Genomic DNA, 21,307 nt, shown 5'->3' with positions numbered 1-21,307 from the left:
TCTTATTTCTTTAACTGGCTCATTAAGAAGGCCGCACATGCTCAGTTTCATCTTTCAACTGCTTTCTGAGCTGTGATAGGGAGATCACGGACACTCCCCCTTAGCTGCAGCAGAAAAGACACTCCCCTTTTGCTGTTGGCTCGATATAAATCTAAGAAAACACAAAGAGGCCGGGTTTGACGACCGGACCTAATTACTCCCAAAAATAGAAGTAGTTATGTACTGATCCCCTAGGGGACAGAGGGGTAAAACTTAACATTTAATGTGAACAAAACTAAAATAGGTGGACACTTAGAGGAGGAGCCTCTGCAACATATACATAAATAACAGCCCTACGGGCCTAGACTGAACAACAAACAATCAGTATGGCTACGATGGTAGAAATAAAATACAGGAACGTTCTCACCCGATTCTGGATGTAGATCAAGGGTTCTCTCAGAGGTTCTTGAGAAGGAGGACGGACCCGTGTAAATAATTCACCATACTGGAGGTACCAGGCGTTGGTGCCCCTTTGACTGATAGGGTGGTGGGGTCAGGTAGCCCTAGACAACCCTGAGTAAGGGGCAGGGGCTAGTACGCCCTACCTATCTATACGGGGAACTTGCCCCGCAAGGAGCGTCCCCGTCCGGATGCATGGCCCTGTTAGGGCGGAATCCCTAGTAAACCCTAAAAAGGGTGCTCCCTACGTGTCACGTTTCAATTCATGAAGGAAAATCATCAGGGGAGAATGTGGAAATATCAAGACTATGGATGGGGCTTGTATAACCATAAAGAAAAAGATGGTAGAGGAGGCAGTATACTGGTCAATATATGTCAGAAAAATCAGACAAGGGTGTAGGGTCAGTCAGACGTAACCACCCAAATAACCACAACAACAACCTCCCGTTTGGGATAAAGCTGCACCAGTGGGTGCCAGCTAATCTGGACAGAAAATAACCGCAGGATGGTCAGAATCCAGGGGGCTGTCAGCAGAGTGTGCTCACCTGTCAGCGTCTTTTAAAGATGCATAGAATCGCGCCAGTCTGCCCTGTACCGCCCCACTTCCGGTCATGTGACTAGGGTAAGGGGAAGTCACAAGGAAGTGAGCGTGCGTTCCAAGGGAGACGCCGGCCGTGGTGCGCGGCGCCAGGGAGTGACGTCACGCCTCATGCAAATCGCATGAGCAGAGAACTGGCCACAGACTGCGTCAAACCCAGGAAGGAACGCCCACCGCTCATGCCCCAGGGTGGGAACGGTCTGTGGCTCCTCCTCTAAGTGTCCACCTATTTTAGTTTTGTTCACATTAAATGTTAAGTTTTACCCCTCTGTCCCCTAGGGAATCAGTACATAACTACTACAATTTTTGGGAGTAATTAGGTCCGGTCGTCAAACCCGGCCTCTTTGTGTTTTCTTACTTTGCTTCCCTTGCCAGGCATGGCAGGCTTCCTTGCCACTGGCTTCAGTGCAGAGAGCTGGCTGAGTGAAGCTAAAGAGATCTTCTCAGAAAAGGAATTTTCCCAAAAGAAATACACCCCGTCATTCAACGCAGCTTTCAAAGAATTGACCGACACCTATAAGGACCAAATTCTGTCCTGGTGGGAGGTGCAGAGCTTGGAAAGCTACCTCAAGCACAACATTGTGCCCAGAGGTCTTAGGATTGCACTCCTACCAGGAGTTAGATTTAGGAACCCAAGCTTCCTCAGTAAATGGGAAAAAGAAGCTACTGAGAGTTCCCTGAGACTAATGCGTCTCCTCCTCATAGAAGAAAAGTGTAATCTAGAAAACTTGACGAAAAAACTAAGTACAAGCATTGAATCAGCCCAGATCTTCTCACAGGAAGCCGAGTTTGTGAATAAAGAAAAACAGCTTCACAATCTCCTGGAAAAGTACCAATACCATCTTAAGGAGCGCAAGCATCGGCAGTTTGTGAGGGATCTGGCTGATTTCAAAGACAACAAAGTCTATTCTTCTATTGCTAATAGGAGGGACATTACGGGAGCGCAAACTGACCAGTCATCGACCGAGACCGACTGTTCTGACTCCGACAGCACGTCCAAGGGTTCGAGACCATCATCCCGGGGAGGCAACCGCCGCGGGCGACAAAGAGGGGGCCCACGAGGGCGGGGCCAATACCAAGGTACTCCCAACCCTCGTTTTTTAGGGGGGACAGGCCAATACCAGGGCCCACCCAACCCCCAGCTGTCATACCCGTTGAGGAACCGTATGCAACCATCTCAAAATCTCTAGGCCCTCAACTAGTCAATCTGTCATCCCGTACTCTCAATCCTACCGAGATAGAGGTCCTCCAATTAGGTCTTTCCTTTGTCCCCATCCCTTCCTTCAACCATTTTGACACCTATAAGGACCTAAACCTTTTTGTCAGAAAGTTATGCTGGCACAAGTTCTATAAAATTCAGGAGAAGAAGCAGTGCCGCGATCTGGGCATACCTCTGGACATCCTAGCAGATGTCCGTCTCCTGTACGGACTTGACGGAGAACTTGACAAACAGGAAGGTCAGGGGCCCTTTACCAACCTTAAGTTGAAAAGTAATAAAATGCCCCCCAATCTAGGTGAGCTATCGTGCGTGGATGTCTTCTTCAGCACGGTCTCGCAGGAGATTGAGAACCTACGCCCCTCACATTTCTCCAATATTGATCAGGTTCATGCCAGTGCTATATCTAGTCTCGAGACTGATCGCTCAATAGTGATCAAGCCCTCCGATAAGGGGGGCAACACTGTGATTATGGACCATGACCAATGCACGGATATGTGCGAGGCCGTGCTGAGGGATTCATCCACATACGAGGTTCTATCATCGAACCCGTTGAATAATTTTAGGTCACAACTAAAAAACATCCTGGATGAAGCTAGGACTGCGTCTATCATTTCTGATGAGGAGTACAGATTTATGCTGCCGACCCACCCCCGCTTGGCAACGTTCTATTGCTTGCCAAAGTTACATAAGGGGACCTGTCCACTCAAGGGACGTCCCATTGTATCGGGGGTGGGTAACTTATCCCAAAACGTAGGGATTTATGTGGACCGCGTCTTGGCCCCATTTGTTACCGCCCTGCCCTCGTACACTCGGGACACCACACATTTGCTCAAGCAGCTGGAGGGCATTCACGTCGAGAATGCTGGCCTTTTGACTAGTATCGACGTGGAGGCCCTCTATTCGAACATTCCCCATGACTTGGGCATTGGGGCAGTCGAACACTTTTTGAGCACCCGTGGATGTCAGTACCGCGCCCACAGCCTATTCGTCATTTCTCTCCTGGAGTTCACCCTGACCACCAACGTCTTCTCCTTTAATGGGAAACTCTACCACCAGCTCAGGGGCACCGCGATGGGGAGTTCATGTGCCCCGTCGTATGATAATTTGTTCCTGGGCTGGTGGGAGGAGACCCTGGTGTTCAGGGATGAACGTTCCACTCTCATGGACCAGGTTGGCATGTGGGCGCGGTACATCGATGACATCTTCATCCTATGGAGCGGGAACGAATCCTCGTTCCGCTCCATGGTGGGAATGCTCAACGATAACCAGATCGGCATGCATTTTACCTGTGAGGTTGGGGGCACCTCATTACCCTTCCTCGATGTACTCATCTCCAAAACATCATCTGGTGAATTGGAAACGTCGATTTATCGCAAACCGACGTCTACCAATACCCTGCTTAGGTGGGAGAGCAGCCATCCTCTGCCACTCAGGCGGGGTATTCCCAAAGGACAATATCTCAGGATAAGGAGAAATTGTTCCACAAAACGGGAATTTATCAGACAAGCGAATGATCTACGTACTAGGTTTCAGCAGCGCGGTTATCCTGACAGTGTCCTGAGGAGGGCGTTTGCCCTACACTCAGACAGAACATCCCTCCTCTCCCCCAAACCTGACAAGGTGTCACCTGCTAGCATCATCCGCCCCATCATGACCTTTGACAGGGCCGCGGCTGATATTAGAAACATCCTTCAAAAAATTTGGGGCATTCTTCAACTGGACCCAGACTTGAGAGCAGCGGTAGGAGACTATCCGCACGTCACCTATCGTCGAGGGCGCAGCCTCCGCGACACACTTGTGTCCAGTGAATTCACGCCCCCCATTCCGTCAGACTCAACTTGGCTTAGATCTGACGTGAAGGGCTGTTACAGGTGCAGTGGTTGCATTGCCTGTCCCTATATAAAAACTGGGAAAGTATTCAGCAGTGCGACCACAGGCAAGGAATACCGTATACACCATTTTATTAACTGTAGGACTCAGGGGGTCATCTACCTCCTGTCATGCGAGTGTGGCAGGGGGTACGTGGGTAAGACCATACGAGAACTCCGCAGACGTATTGGGGAACACCTCAGCGACATAGCGAAAGCTAAGGACACCCCTGTCGCCAACCATGTCCACAGTGAACACAACGGTAAAGCCCGCATCTCTGTGATGGGGATTGATCACATCCTGCCCCCAAAACGTGGAGGTGATTGGGACCGCGCAATATTGCAGCGTGAACTACGCTGGATATACTATTTGAAAACCATGGCCCCCATGGGTTTGAATGAACAGCTCAACTTTAGCTGTTTTATTTAGACCCTTTCCTTTTCTCATCTCTTGCGCTCTCACTATGCCAGTTACTCTTCTCCTGCGGCTGGTGTCCTGTGAGAGCCTGCCTCTAATAGTCTGGTTTACTAAATGACTATCTGTTACCATGGGAACCCTCTAACCATAGGTTCCTCCGGCAAATATGTTGGTCTGCATTTACTTTGCACCAACATCTTTGCCTGATGCTTAATCCCGCCCCCTGTTTAAACCACAGACCGTTCCCACCCTGGGGCACGAGCGGTGGGCGTTCCTTCCTGGGTTTGACGCAGTCTGTGGCCAGTTCTCTGCTCATGCGATTTGCATGAGGCGTGACGTCACTCCCTGGCGCCGCGCACCACGGCCGGCGTCTCCCTTGGAACGCACGCTCACTTCCTTGCGTTCCACCGCACATGTGACTTCCCCTTACCCTAGTCACATGACCGGAAGTGGGGCGGTACAGGGCAGACTGGCGCGATTCTATGCATCTTTAAAAGACGCTGACAGGTGAGCACACTCTGCTGACAGCCCCTTGGATTCTGACCATCCTGCGGTTATTTTCTGTCCAGATTAGCTGGCACCCACTGGTGCAGCTTTATCCCAAACGGGAGGTTGTTGTTGTGGTCATTTGGGTGGTTACGTCTGACTGACCCTACACCCTTGTCTGATTTTTCTGACATATATTGACCAGTATACTGCCTCCTCTACCATCTATTTCTTTATGGTTATACAAGCCCCATCCATAGTCTTGTTATTTCCACATTCTCCCCTGATGATTTTCCTTCACGAATTGAAACGTGACACGTAGGGAGCACCCTTTTTAGGGTTTACTAGGGATTCCGCCCCAACAGGGCCAGGCATCCGGACGGGGACGCTCCTTGCGGGGCAAGTTCCCCGTATAGATAGGTAGGGCGTACTAGCCCCTGCCCCTTACTCAGGGTTTTCTAGGGCTACCTGACCCCACCACCCTATCAGTCAAAGGGGCACCAACGCCTGGTACCTCCAGTATGGTGAATTATTTACACGGGTCCGTCCTCCTTCTCAAGAACCTCTGAGAGAACCCTTGATCTACATCCAGAATCGGGTGAGAACGTTCCTGTATTTTATTTCTACCATCGTAGCCATACTGATTGTTTGTTGTTCAGTCTAGGCCCGTAGGGCTGTTATTTATGTATATGTTGCAGAGGCTCCTCCTCTAAGCGTCCACCTATTTTAGTTTTGTTCACATTAAATGTTAAGTTTTACCCCTCTGTCCCCTAGGGGATCAGTACAATCGATATAAATCTAGCAGAGCAATGAATGGGGAGATCTCTGGATCCATGTGAGGTACAGGGCTGGATCTAGCTTTGTTAGAGAGGTAGTGTCATGGACTGTCTGATTTTCATTTTTTACATTATTTATGGGATAACTCCTTTAAGGAAATATATCAGAAAATTACGTATTATTTAAATCAATTATTTATTTTTAAACATATTTCTTGTTCAATTAGCTTCCATTTACTGCGGTTGCCCCAAGAGCATTTATTTGTGAAAAGTACCGGGTTCACTTAGTCAGTATTCCTGTGATTTGCATGGTTCTTCTTGTGTGGTAATAGTAAAATTTATCTTTGTAACGTGTTAACCAGTAAATAGAAGACCTAAAAAGGAGATTCCTCAGTGGTTGATACCTTTTAATGGCTTACTGAAAAGTTGACATAATTGAAGGCTTCCTCTGGCATGTTATTACACAGTATCTGAAGATTCATATATTTATACACAACAGTTCGTGTTGAGCAAATCGAAGTTAACTTGGACTTCGATACGAATTTCAGGAAAAATTTGATTCACTGCGAAGCCGAATTTCCTCGTGCTTTGTGGCAATGAATAGATTTTCCCTGAAATGGCAGTAAAAAAAAAAAAAAAATACTTACCTCATCCATTTGGCCTCCACTGCGGCCATCTTGCTTGAAGATCCCGTGTTACGAAATCCGAGGTAAATAGACAGATAGATATATAGATATCATATTCTCCTAGACTTGCATTATCAATAGCTGATTGTATGTCAGTATCTTTGCTCTATTAAGGACTTTAGGCAGATTGTGCCTGTGGGTGCCAACCTGTCTGCAAAAGGTGAGACACTCCACATTCTCAGAGGAAACTTCATTTAGCGCTGGCCTGTGACTTATAAGGCATATGGGCATACTAATGAAGACCTGGAAGGGGCCACTTAAAATGCAGAACAAACTCCAGACATGGTGACTGGTGCCCCAGCAGGTGGTTTAAGCCATTCAGTAGGTGGATGAAATAATATCAGAAGCCATAACTCCGACCTCATTATACCCACATCCTCAGAATCCTGGTATTTGTGTTCAGCCCGACATGGGCTTTGGGGAGAATCTAGACACCCCGTACTGGACATGAGGCATTTCTCGGTATTCAGGATCTGGCCTTCTGGAAATCATAACTCATCAAATCATATTTTGTGTCTGTATGACCGGGACAAAGCGACTCAGATTATGGGATCATACCTGTACCCGCAGTCCCTGTCATTCAGCAAGGAATCTCTGTGATTCATATTGCCACCTCAGTCAGTCTTCTGGGAAGGTGGGGCAGAAACCTGAATAATATTAGACGTCCCAGAAGGCCGGACCGAAAGGAGGGAGGTTCCCTCACAGCCCACCTCTCGGCTGAGGGGGGATAAAAATGGGTGTTTGGGAACAGGTAATGGTCAGTCATTTTGGGGATTTACATCGTTTGGAGTGACTGCCCATATCTTCAGCTGTCCCCACAGCCGCAATTTAACTGCTGCATCTCAGTAAGCCAATATTCCGTATTTTATCCTGTTTATTTTATCTCTTTCATTGCATTGTTATTGTATGTATATTGTGTTTTTATCTTTTATCTGACACTTTCTTTTTGTATTGCACTGCACTATTGTGTATTAAATTTAAACATTAATAAGTCCCTTCCTTGTGGTCTTATAGAACTTGCTCTTTCGGAGACAATAACGTTACCAGTAGTGTTTCAGGGGATTTTAGGTCCCATATAGATAACCTGTGTTACTGTGTTAAATTTGGGTTGAGAGAATATCTGAGTATAGGCCCCTATTGCCTTATAGTATAGGTGGTGGCAGCTATTGTGAAAATATTGGGGTGTTAGAATCTAGGGGAGTAATTTAGCATAATTCCGTCATCTAGAATAGGTGGGTAGGAATTTATGTGGTAACTTGATGAGCTCACTAGTATAATTCACCCCAGTGATGTGACCTATTTAGTAGGGATCGTTACATCCCGCGTGAAATCTCGTGCGAGGTGATGTATGATGTCACCACGCCAGCTACGCAAGATTTTAATATTGATCTCACGATCAGTGATGAATGCTGCATCTGAGGGGTTCAATGACGGAGGGCGGTGCAATCTCCGTTTCCTGTAATTGCACCCGTTACTTGCAAAAAATGGAATTTGTAGAATTCAGGTCTGATAGGTAAATTCCTTGAAAGTGTTGTCAAGTTATTTTTATTGATGACCTATCCAATATCAGATACTATACACTTGTATGGGAACAAGTCGTCCCATTGAAGTGAATGGGATGCTTAGGTGTAGTTACACCTGTTCACTGCTGCGGTAGTAACGGTAAGCAGGTAAACAATGAAGAGAAGGCAGTGCTGTCACAGCGCGCGTCTTCTCTTCAACCATCTGATCAGCAGAGGTGTCGGGTGTCTGACACCCGCCGATCTGATATTGATGACTAGAGACGAGCAAAGTGACTTCGGATGCTACAGCCGAAGTCGCTTCGCAAAAAAATTTGTTATAATGCTGTATGGAAATCCTTTTTTGTACAGCATTAGAATGTACTGCTGCTGATGAGGCAAAGTCCGTTATACACAAAGTCGCGCTCAACTTCGTTGAACAACTTCAGTAATTGATTATTACAGTGAAAAACTGTAGAACCAAACTCTGCTTCCGTTCCAAGGTACCACTCGGAACCAAAGCCAAGTTTTGAAGTGGTTTTTCACTCAGTTACCGAAGTTATTCAACGAAGCCTCTCACGACTTTGTGAATAACGGACTTCACCTCATCAGAGGCAGTACATTCTAATGCTGTACAGCATTATAACACATTTTTTTATGCTACATCCGAAGCTCACTGTGCTAATATCTATTGGTGACCTATCTTGATGATAGGTCATCAATAAAAATAACTTTAATGTAGAAAGACATAAATCCATGCATTTCTTATGATCTACCCTACAACTGAAACTAATTTCAGTACCTAGCTCCTCCCCACTCTTCTGTAATGCCCTTCCCCTCTCCATGCAGTGTTATTCATTCCCCACTGTGAAATGCTGTCTGGCTCCTGCACGTTATGAACACCACTGTGGGCACTGGCTTCATAGCTTGTTGTGTGCATGCCCCATAAAGCAGTAGACCACAGAACTGCTGAAGAAGAGGAGCTGAGAGCCCATGTCCACCGTTAATGGTTTTTGATGCTCTGCTTGACAGTGCATATGCTTTACAAGCTGTAAAGCCGATGTCCACAGTGGTGTTTGTAATGGATGGGTGTCAAATGGCATTTCACAGAGGTTGATGAATAACATTGCAGAGAGGGAAAGTGCATTAGAGAGGAAAGGGGAGGAGTAATGCACTTCTACGACAGGTGGGCTTGGGCGCATACTGGATAGCGAACACCCCCTGGGAATTTGGGGTCTCATGCATATCAAATAAAGATAATTTTGTGCAAGCAACTGACACACAGCTGCCAGAAGCTTAATAAGTGAAAACAAGGTGATAGACTACCTTTAATTTCATATTATACAGTATATGATTTAACATTTAAATGTTAATGTAAGTTATGTTTCCACTGTGTATCTAATGTATTCATTTCTGCCAACTAACCCTCTGCTGTAACTTTTTTTGTTCCTCGTAGCTGGTGTAATGCTTGTCCCAGAAAGGAGAACTCAAGATGGCTTTGAGGAGCATTTTGGCATAAATTATTTAGGTCATTTTTTACTGACAAACCTCCTATTGGACACTTTGCGGAAGACTGGGACGAGTGATTTCAATGCTCGTGTTGTCACAGTGTCATCTGCCACCCACTTTTCCGGGCAGGTGAACCTCGATGATCTACAAAGCAGGTAAATTATAGTGAAAAGGACTGAATATAATGAAAATAAATGGAAAAAACACCTGTTAAGCATACTGCAAATTGGCTTCCATGCACGTATAATTGAATGGAAAACTACTACTAGACAGATGCATCAAGATTTATTTGTGTGAGGAGCACCATTGAGCACCTGATCAAACTCAAACTCAAACTCTGTACATAGGCCCACGTTTCTCATTGTTTTGCACCCTTTTTTTGGCACATTATACTCCGGAATAGTGTCAGATCTGCTGTGTGACATGTTTATTAACTATTGCACCAGAATTGATAGCCATTGGCACCATGCACATCAGTTTGTGAAAGTGGTTTTCAAAAGTTGAATTATTGCTTGGCCAGTATTCTGAAACATTGATAAAATGTTTAGGCGTCAATGAGAAAAATTGCAGATCTCTCTTCCATGCTGTGTTCAAAAAGAGGCCACCATTTTAGCCAGTGTTTCTGGGACTTAAAAATTTATGACCTATCCTGGGGATAGGTCATCAGTTTCTGACCGGTGGTTTTCTGTCTCCCAGTGGACCGGGAGCTGTTTGGGGCAGCAGTGCTTGGTTAAGTGTTGTCCATCGGTCACATGGCCTTTGTGCAGCAGAGTGATTTGTGGTTGGGCTGCAATACCAAGCATAGCCGCTATCCAATGAATGTCTGTGTGCTTAATATACTAAGAAGAGGCCACGGTGCTCATCTGAGGACCACGTTACCTTCATACAGCTGATCAGATATTGATGACCTAATCCTATGCTAAAAAGGACATTAGCATAACTTTAAAGGGGTTGTCCCACAAAAAATATTCTACAGTTTTCAAACCAGCACCTGGATCTGAATACTTTTTTAATTGCATGTAATTAAAAATTTTGCATAGCCACTGAGTTATTCAATAAAATCTATCTGTATAGCGCCACCTGCTGATGTTTTTTTTCTTATTTATTTGACCTGCTCACTGAGAAGGCCGCACATGCTCAGTTTCATCCTTAAACTGCCTCCTGAGTTGTGATAGGGAGAGCTGAGACACGCCCCCTGAGCAGCAGCAGAAAAAAAAACACTCCCCTTGATCAGCTTGCTATAAATCTAGCAAAGCAATGTATGGGGAGATCTCTGGATCCATGTGAGGTACAGGGCTGGTTCTAGCTTTGTTAGAAAGAGGTTGTCATGGACTATATGATGCCTGATTTTAATTCTTACATTAATCATAGGATAACCCCTTTAAAGTAGATATTGGCTAAAATTACACAACTTTTGATAAATTTGCTTTCTGTTACCTGTAATGTGCTCAATTTTGACGAAAGTCAAATTTAAAGAGTTCCGACTCCTGCATTTTATCACATTCCGACTACTTCATAAATTGCTCATAATTTAGTAATAACATTTTACTGTAGTAAAATGGTAAAATCGGGCTTTTTCTTTCTATCATGTAAGTAATCAGGCTTTGAGGCCTAACACTCAACATCTCCTAGCAACCATCAGTAAAAATCGTATTGCATCTGGATTGCGTCCGAATACCTTCAGGACTGTTTGGAAAACACACAATATAGAATATGCTGCTATTCTTGCAGAGGGATTGCAGAGATGATCAGTGATAAACAATGTTCATGAGCACAGACCCACGGAAATGAATGGGTCAGGGTCTATCTGTTTACAACACACCTCGCATCTGGAATGGGAAACATACTCATGTGAAAGAGGCCTTAGACATTTCTAAGTACACCACATTATAATAAATCCATTATATTAAATCTGAAGCTAATCAATCCAACTCACTTTTACTTAGATATTACCATTTTAGTAATTGTGGTCTTGTGTGTTGTTATTCAGTTCACATGCATCAGCTGTTTTTTTGTTAGTGCAGTGCAGTGATGGCATTTGTTAGTTGATCTAGATACTAAGGTAGTATAAAATATTGTCCCAGCCCCCCACCCATGACCTGATATTCCCCAACCGTGTTCGTTCAACACATAGAAAGTCAATCCTGTTTTGACCGAAAAACATTTGGACCTCAGCTTAAGTGCAGAAAGAGCTGCTAATTAGTCGCTGCTGTTTCTTTCAGTAACTTCTCCCATCAGCTCATGCTGATCAAATAGAGTAAAATATATCGTAGGCCGAATGCACACCAGGGATCTCAAGTCTCCCGGAGGTTCAGGGAGTCTCCCGCTATTAGATAGCGGCTCCCTGACGCCCACATGTGAAACAATATATCCCGGAAAGGTTTACTGATAGCAGAGCAGAGAGATAAGAGAAGTGACAGGACACAGAGTTTAGATTACAGGTTGAATTAACCCTTTAGGGTCAAATTGGCTTCTCAAGGAGATATATATGTTAAAGGCATCCCTTCTTCTGTCTCATTCAGTAGCTATAGAACTATTGAGGGAGATGTATATTTTTTTTAAATACATTTACACATTTAACCCTCCATTTTAATTATATTATTTACCCCAGTGTTAAATTCACCCCCCCCCCCCCCCCCCCCGGATGCTTGTTTTTTTCCTACAGTGGGGTAGATAATTACACACAGGGTTTTAAAGAATAAACTGCCTGACTCAGACCAAGAGCCGAGTCAGCAAGTGAATGGAAGCATCCGCGCATGCGCATTGCGCAACCTAAGCTTCGGTTCACTTGCTGCTTGTCAGCTCAGCGAATGAACCGAAGATTCGATTCATGAATCGGTTCATTTCAATGAACTGATTCAAATGAACTGATTCATGTGAAAGATCCGAACTTCCCATCTCTAGTTTACTTGCAGTAAACCTTTCCGACAACCTGTAGCAGTGTCCCCTTCTCGGCGCGTGCGCACAGTGCAAGAAGAAGCCGATGCCAGCAGTCCGCAACGGCGCATCAGGCTGAGCCTGTGCGCACGCGCGGGATCTCAAAGCGGGAGGAGGGGGAGGGAGGGAGAGGCGACACTGAGGAGTAGAAGGCGGCGCTGGGCACGAACGGCGATGCGTGCGGCCGGGCACCATGCATCCACAGACCTCCCCTGCTTGGGCACCTTAATTCAATGATTGACAGGTTAGTAAAACCAGTTTTTCCGCAGAATAAAGCCACAAATAGCTTTTATAAGGCCACCTTAGAAATCAGAATGCTACCCTGGACATGAGCATATGTTTAGCTCACAGGGCTTATAGGTGGTGACAGAATCCATTTAATCATATACATAAATATGATAATTTGGGGCAGGGTAATGAGCCCAGTCCTCCACACCATAGAGCAAAGTGTGCAGATACTGCATATGTTTGGAAAATGTAATAAAAAGTTCGTGAAAAAAAATAAAAATAAACTCCCTGAAATGAGTTTTTGCAGGTTGGGATGTCTGGCACACGGCCATGTTCCGCGGCTGAGAGCGGTCCGTGGTAACCCAGCCGGGATTCCTGCTGACAGCAGGAGCGCACGGCGTCATTGGTTGCTATGACGCCGTGCGCTTCATGCCGCCGCTGCTGTACAGTGATACACTCATATGATCTATACCAGTGTATCACTGTACAGCTGCGGCGGCATGAAGCGCACGGCGTCATAGCAACCAATGACGCCGTGCTCAGGAATCCCGGCCGGGTTACCACGGACCGCTCTCGGCCGCGGAACACGGCCATGTGCATGAGGCCTTAGGCAGAGGATTCCTAAGGAATATTTTACCCAACAGTGCAGTGCCACCCTCACTTTAGCTCTGTGCACGCTAATAAGGTATCAGTGTTTTTTTTAATTATAAGATGCATCTGACCATAAGATGCCCCCCTCCCCCAAGTTTTAGACAACAGAAAATTAGAAAATAAATATTTTTCAATAACTGGTAGTTTAACCCACCATTTAATATAACATACAATGTAGTGGGAAGCAGGGAAAAAAATTCCAATGTGGTGGAATTGGAAAAAAACTTAATTCCTCCACCATTTTACGGGTTTTGTCCCTACGGCATTCCCTATTTTTATATTTTAATAGTACGGAAAAATATTTTTATATTTTAATAGTACTGGCGTTTTCGGATGTAGTGATGCCCATGATGTTTATATTTTTTATTTGTGTATTTAGTTTTTTATTCTATGGAATTTTTTTATATTTTATTTTAAAATTTTATATATATATATATATATATATATATATATATATATATATAGTTGCATTTTTAAAACTTTTTATTTTTATGTTTTTCTATCCAGTGTTTGAGGCTATAACACTTACTCACATTATTGCCAGTCGCGGTCTCTGCTGTTTGAAACAGCAGAGACCCGCCAGCCATGGTGCCCTCTGCACGTGCGAGCGGGCGCCATGTTTACCCATCGCTCCAGAGCCATACATGTTAATTAAGTGGAGGGGTCAATGTCACAAACTTTAATAGCTTAGGGGAGAGGGGGCTAGTTTACAGTCGGCTTATTTTAATCCTATTGCGTCATCTGCTGGCTGGCAATCAAACAGCAATGGTGGATGTGGTCACATGATTGGACTATGAACACAATAAATATGACAAGTTACAGTGCACTGCACAATGCAGTACCAACTGTGTAATCCTTTTCATCTTACTGGTCTAACTCCTTCCACTGGGGATATCATTAAAGGTCCTTTGGCTACACTAATTCAGAGCTTTTATGTATTTTCCTGCTGCCTGGGGAGTGCTGCGTTTCAACTCTCTCATTGATCCAGCAAAGTACATGTACGACGCTGGAGCGATGGGAAAACATGGCGCCCGCTCGCACGTACAGCGCGCATAATGGCTGGCGGGTCTCTGCTTTTTCAAACAGCAGAGACCCGCGGCTCATGACCACGACTGGAAATAATGCTGATCGCGGTCATTAAAGCCTTTAGGGTGAAAAACTTCTTACCTGCATCATCTGCGGCCAATGAGGATGCCGGTAATTGGATTCAATACCCAGGGTCTCGCTGAAGAGACATAGGGCCAGATTTATCATTAGCTCAAGTCAGAATAATGGAGTGAAAAAGTCGCAAATATTTGCGCAAACGCTTAAACGGCGCAAAATTTGCGACTTTTATTGACTGCAATATGCTTGCCAGTTTTCTGAAAGTGGGCGTGTTTTCTTATGTAAATGAATCTCTAGACAAATTTACTATTGCGACAATTTAAAAAGTCACAAAAAATTGCAAAAAAATGCGCAAAATCACTCCAGTGAGGACCATGCTTATTTTTATGCGACTTTTTAAAAAAACATGCAACTTTTTCATAAAGACGTGAGACTTTTGTAAAGCCGCTTACTGACGGATAAACTGCTACCGTCAAACCACATTTATTACAGTCTTAAAGGGCCGATCATAAAACTGACTTTAGCCATATGTGAAAGTGGAGTGAGCTGTCAGAGTAATGATAACTCTGGCGCCAAGAGTATTGAAGCTGCAATTATTATTTTGGGCAGCAGGTGGCAGGCCAACATAAGAAATTAGTAATTCTCAAAACAAATAATGGATGTAAAAAATCCATGATGGTTCAAAATAAAAAAAAAAAGTATTTTATTTTGTTGGCTCAAATACAAGCTTCAAAATCATTTAAAAAAAAGTTAAAAAAAAATATAGAAGTTTAAATCACCCCCCTTTCTGTACAATAATTTTTTTTTACATAAGTAAGAAAAAAAAAATCATGGGTATCACCGCGACTGAAACGCCCGTATTATTAAAATAGAAAAATATTTTTCCAATACGACGAATGGCATAATGGAAAAAAGGGTCAAAATGGCCAATTTGCCTTTTTTCATTGCTTCTCTTACCCAATTTTTTTTTATAAAATGTTATCCAAAATTCACACACTCTAAAATGGTATCAATAAAAACTACAGATTGTCCCACAAAAAATTTGCCCCCACGCAGCTCAGTAGATAGAACTTTAAAAAAAGTTATGGGGGTCAGAATAAAAATAAAAAAAATTCTTAAAGTTTAAATGCCATGGGAACAAAACCCGTGAAACGGTGGAGGAATTGCTTTTTTTTTTTTTTTTTTCAATTGAACCCTATTTGAAATTTTTTCCCCACTAAATTGTATGCCATATTAAATGGTGGCATCAGAAAGTACAACTTGTCCCGCCAAAAAAACTAACAAAAAAAAAAAAAAAAACCTGATACGGAACGGAACAATAAAAAAGTTATGGCTCAAGGAAGATAGGGAAGGAAAATGAAAACGCAAAAATGAAAAAACATCCTAAACCAGTATCCTAAGGGTTAAAGGGGTGGTCTCACTTCAGAAAATGACATTTATTATGTAGACAAATTTTTGTTTAATTCTAATACTAACATACTGTGATTGTCCATATTACCTCCTTTGCTGGCTTGATTCATTTTTTCATAGTATTATAAACTGCTCGTTTTCCAGGGGTTACGACCACTTTACAGTCCATCATTGGTTGCAGTGCTTGCACGCTATAGGAAAAGTTGCTGGTCTTCCTGGTGGCCGGGACTGTGGTAGCGTGCATAGGTTGGCGCTTTTTTCTATAGTGTGCAAGCACAGCCACCGCTGCTGAATTGAAGGGTGGTGGTAACCCCTGGATACGAGCAGTGTATAAAGGGAAGAATGAATCTGCAAAGCAGGCAATATGGGCAATCACAATACATTAGTAAGTGGATTGTATTATCTTTGTCTACCTGGTAAATGCCATTTGCTGAAGTGTGACAAACTTTTTTAAAGGGGTATTCTGGTTAGATTAAATTATCACCTATCCACAGGATAAGAAATAACTATTAGATTGGTGGGGGCCCTACCGCTGGGTCCCCTGCTGATCATAAGAATGTTGGCCTCGTACCCTCAGTAGCCCCCCTGAAATGAAAGGAGCAGCTGGTCGGGCATGCATGTGGCAGCTTAATTCATTTCAATGGGAATTCCGGAGATAGCTGAGTGCTGTGCTCGGCTCTCTCCTGAACTCCCATAGAAATGAATAATGCGGCCACGGGCATGTGCAACCAGCTGCTCCGTTTATTTACATTTTTTGTAATCCCTTTGCCTCCCAGTAGCTACCATCTATATTAAACTCCTCCCATCTTTTATTATAAAACATAGGTATAAAATTCTAATTTTTCTAATCATTTTTTCCATCTGAAATTTTTGTAAACCCAAAATTTGCACTTCCAATCCCTCAAATATGTTCTTTCTTACTCCTCTACTACCTTTAACTACCATTTTACCATTCGCACAATATACCCTTCTAAATAATATATAAACACATCCAGAACAGCAACACCTCCCTTTTCTATCGGGAGCACCACATATTTTTGCTTCAATCTAACCCTTTTGCGGTTCCAGATGATCTTATCTATCACTCATATAATGTTTCTAAATCCACATTTCCCAGTCCAAATTGGGGCATTCCATAAATAATAATTTAACTGAGGTCGTAGAATCATTTTAAACAAAGCAATTCTATCAGCCATTATGAAGGGCATTTTGCTCTATATCTTGATTTTATATGTAAACTTTGTCAGCACAGATTTTATATTTATCTCCAAGTATTCACTAGGATTGGCCAATATTTTTATCCCAAGATATGTAAAATTAGCCATATGTCCAAGAACTTTTAACCTATGTTCAGATATTTCAAAACTTGGGTCTAGTGCTAGCAGAACATAACTCCTCCATCTTTTCTATTACATATCCTACAGAATAATTCAATAATTTTTTTTTTAAAACAGAACTTCCGCATACATACCGGTAGTTATTTTATCCTGGTTACCTCTTTGGTACACCAAATCCCACCACTGTAGAATCTTTCTGAATCATAACTGCAAGAGGCACAATTTCAAATAGCAGTGGGGAGAGAGGACATCCCTGCCTCACTCCTCTCCCCATTCTAAAAAAATAGTAGATTTGGCGCCATTAACCAAGATATAAGCTTTCAAATTTTGATAAAGGATAAACAAATTGGTCTATAATAACCCAGATTTTTTCTATCCTTATCCTTCTTTGTTATTAAGACAATATTTGCCTCATACATTGATTCTGGAAGCTTATTGTTTTCTAAAGCATGTGTTTCCCTTGTCCACATATGACCCATAATTGCGTCTCTGTCTTTATAGTCCATAATGGACTCTCAGTCTTTGTAGATTTTCACAGGAAGACCATCTGGGCCCACTGTTTTACAATCGAAAGCAGATTCTAGTTCTGTCAGTTGCATAGGCAGATCTAACCATTCCGGCTGTTCCTGTGTAGTTTTAGAGGAACCCTCATCCACCAAATACTTCTCCAACTCTCCATTACTACACTCTAACTTAAGGCTGTATTAGACAGCCCGATTCTGCCGGCAATTGTGGGGAAGGAAGCGTTCCTTCCGAGCAATCACCTGCTCGCTAGTGGAAGAGACCGCTGCTATTATGCAGCGATCTCCTCCATAGCATAGGGAGGAGCGATCGTTATACCATCGCTCGTCCCCATGCTGTCCAGTTGTTTGTCGGAAGCAGATCATGATTAGACATCACAATCTGTCACTGACAAACCATAATTTTTAAACCTTTCAAAATATTTGGCTTGCCCTGTGAACGAGCAACTTCAACCTGAAATCAGCGGCAGTATTACACTGCCAGTTGATCGCTACCGTGCTTTCATATAAACGCTCCTTAACAATGATTGGCCCTACAATCGCCTGATGTAAAACAGGTTTTAGAAGCAGATCCTATGATTTCTTTTTAAAACCCATCCAATTCACTTTTTGTTTTCTGCTCTTTTCTAACAGTGTTAACCAATAAGGATTAATCTTGTATACCCAATTATCATAAACAAAAGGAACCCTCAAATCTATTAAAATAGGGGTTTGATCTGAAAGTCTCCTGTAGCCTACTTAACATTTTTGACCGAAGGGGCCACGAGACCAATATGTGATATTGCATTACAAGAAGCATTATAATGTGAAAACTCCTTTTTATCAGGATTATGAGTCCTCCAAATATCAATCCATTGCATTTCTTTTATCATTCTACATAATGGGGTTTCTAATAACTCATTATTCTTAATCCTCACCCTTTTTCTAGCCATCTGCTAAAATCTCCCATAATAATTAAAGGTAGATGTTTTTATTTTATAGATTGATTCAATTCCAGTATGAACATAAGGTGTGGTATGTACATGAAAGCCAGAACACACTCTTTCTTGTAAAGCTTACGGTGGAGAAAAATATGTCTACCTTTTTGATTTACCTTACTAATTATCTACTTAAAACTTTATATTTTTGTGTATCAATGGACTCACACTTCTTGAGTAATTAGAGAAAGCATGATATTGATACAAAGACCAATTACACTTAAGGATATTAATCCTTTCTATTGTTAAATAGGTTTCCAAAATACAAATAATACCGGGGAGATATCTGGCAATTCATACCTTCAACTTAACACATAAAAAAAACCTCTTCCACCCTTCTCCATTGGTATAAGACTCTCTTTCCAAATATCCTGCACCCCTAATCTAACATGCTCTCTGCTGTAGCTTCTCATCTAGTCCATTTTCAGCAATATAAATGGACTACTCCATCTTCACATCCTCCTATTTTTAAGCCAGTCAATTACTTTTGTAAACAAAGTGAAGAAATAAATCTTGTCCTGGTGAACTACACATAAATGAGTATTTAATACTGTATTGTCTCAAACTCAGCAAATTTAGCTCGGTCCTTCTGTGCTGTTAGCAGAGTACCATTCATCTCTAGTTTAGATAGCACTCTTGCCTTCCATAATAGATTATCTTTATCCTTCTGAGATAGAAATCTGGCCACTATTGTGTGTGGTCTAGCCCCTTTAATTGGACGCTTTAACGGGACCCTATGCACTCTTTCCACACAAAAATGTTTTGACAGTCTGTGTACCAAATGTATTATCAACTGATGTCTGAACAAACTTGGTACAATTTTCTTCCTCTATACCTTAAGGCAGGGATGCGGCCCTCCAGATGTTACAAAACTACAACTCCCAGCATGCCCTAATAGCCGTAGGCTGTCCATGTATGCTGGGAGTTGTAGTTTTGCAATAACTGGAGGGCCACAGGTTGGGCATTCCTGCATTAAGGGAATCCCAAAAGCCTCAGATCTCCTCTCCAATCTCTTTCTTCCATATCTATGATTTTGCTTTGAAAGTTATAATTTTCATCTTTTTGTCTTTTTCAATTCCTTCACCGCCTTTTTCAAATCATCTTCAATCTGGCTAATTCATTCCTCAGCTTCCAACACCCATTCTCTTATTCTCCTTATTTCATCCAGTATAATAGATATCTCTGAGTGTATTTCTCGTACATGTGGCCAGCTCACAGATAGTGGAATGGACTTTGGGATAGCCTAATTGTGTTGTCTTGGTAGTCCCCTGGTTTTCAACCTTTAATCCCTTTACCGGGATCTGGACTTTGCTCTAGTGAACCATTCAGGCCGCTACCTTCCGGACTGTTTCCGATGTAGTTGGCGGCTGACCCATGGGGACCAGAGACATTGGCGTTGGTGCATTCTCAAACAGCTGATCGGCGGTTTCCCAGGTGTCAGACCCCAACCGATTAAATGCGTTTTCTAAGTTAAAAAAATCTTAGAAAACCCCCTTAAATAATAGGTAATTTTGTGTTGAAACATTCCTTTTAACAATTGTTGTAATCTATTGACTTGATGCTGTGTATCCGTGAAGAAGGGGAAGAAGAAAAGGGAACCTCTATGTCGGGGCTGTCAGCAGGAGTCAGATACCAGATACCCTTCTTCACGGATCAATTCATCCCGACGACCGCACCCATGGCACGGGTAGGAACCAAGGCAGCAGCGCAGGCATCCCCTTTGTTGTTCGGGCAATATCAGCCAAGCTCGACATAGCTGTTGTGACTTTATCACAACAAAAGCTGGTAAGCACAACTTTTTTAATGTTATCTGTCCAGGGCCGGCCTTAGGTGTTCAGGCGCCCTGTGCGAGCTAACCTTGTGGCCCCCCCCACCCCCCCCCAAAAAAAAAAAAAAAAAAACACTGCTTGTTGCTGGCATCATGGCATAGGCTGGCTGACTATCCAACCAAGTAGTTACCAGCCCGCACACCCCAAAGGCCCGTGTAATGTTATACTTCCCTACTTCATGAGATTTCCCTACCCTCGTCACTTCCGGTCGCACCGGACATGACGTGAGGAGGTGTGCAGCGCCGCGCAGGCGCACAACGACAGGTTAGGGAAATTTCACAGCAGAGTGCGCATGCGCCAGGAGCCTCGCCGGCGATTAGGGTATGGAAAAACTATGGGCCAGTGCGCAGGCGCAGTGATCGGATGGATGTTCTCAGCTGGACACCGGCCGACACTGCGCATGCACCGGGAGCCTCACCAGCGGTTAGGGAAGGGAAAAATTACGTACGGGCCAGTGCTTTTTCTCTACCCTAACCGCTGGTGAGGCTCCCAGCGCATGCGCAGTGTCGGCCGGTGTCCAGCTGAGAACATCCATCCGATCACCGCACCTGTGCACTGGCCCATAATTTTTCCCTACCCTAACCGCCGACAAGGCTCCCAGCGCATGCGCACTCTGCTGTGAAATTTCCCTAACCCACCGTTGTGCGCCTGCGCGGTGCTGAACACCTCCTCACGTCATGTCTGGTGCGACCGGAAGTGACGAGAGTAGGGAAATCTCACGAAGTAGGGAAGTATAACGTTACACCGGCCTTGGTGTGCCATCATTAATTTACCCTACTTTTCCCTCCATGGGCACAACCCCCAACACCCCAGTAT

The 21,307-nt window shown here is 43.6% G+C and overlaps 1 protein-coding gene across 2 annotated transcripts in view; it reads left to right on the top strand.

Annotated features, from left to right (window-relative positions):
* The window catches only part of DHRSX (dehydrogenase/reductase X-linked), a 403,310-nt gene that overhangs the window by 287,199 nt on the left and 94,804 nt on the right, over nt 1-21,307 (top strand). For both annotated transcript variants that reach the window (XM_040423740.1, XM_040423739.1), the window contains exon 5: nt 9,445-9,652. In XM_040423740.1, the coding sequence (XP_040279674.1) occupies nt 9,445-9,652 (208 nt within the window). The remainder of the gene's footprint in view (nt 1-9,444; nt 9,653-21,307) is intronic.

This window comes from Bufo bufo, chromosome 3 (assembly GCF_905171765.1).
Source record: "Bufo bufo chromosome 3, aBufBuf1.1, whole genome shotgun sequence".
NCBI lineage: Eukaryota > Metazoa > Chordata > Amphibia > Anura > Bufonidae > Bufo > Bufo bufo.
The sequence above is the reverse complement of the archived record's forward strand: the minus strand, read 5'-3'. Positions and strand labels throughout refer to the sequence as shown.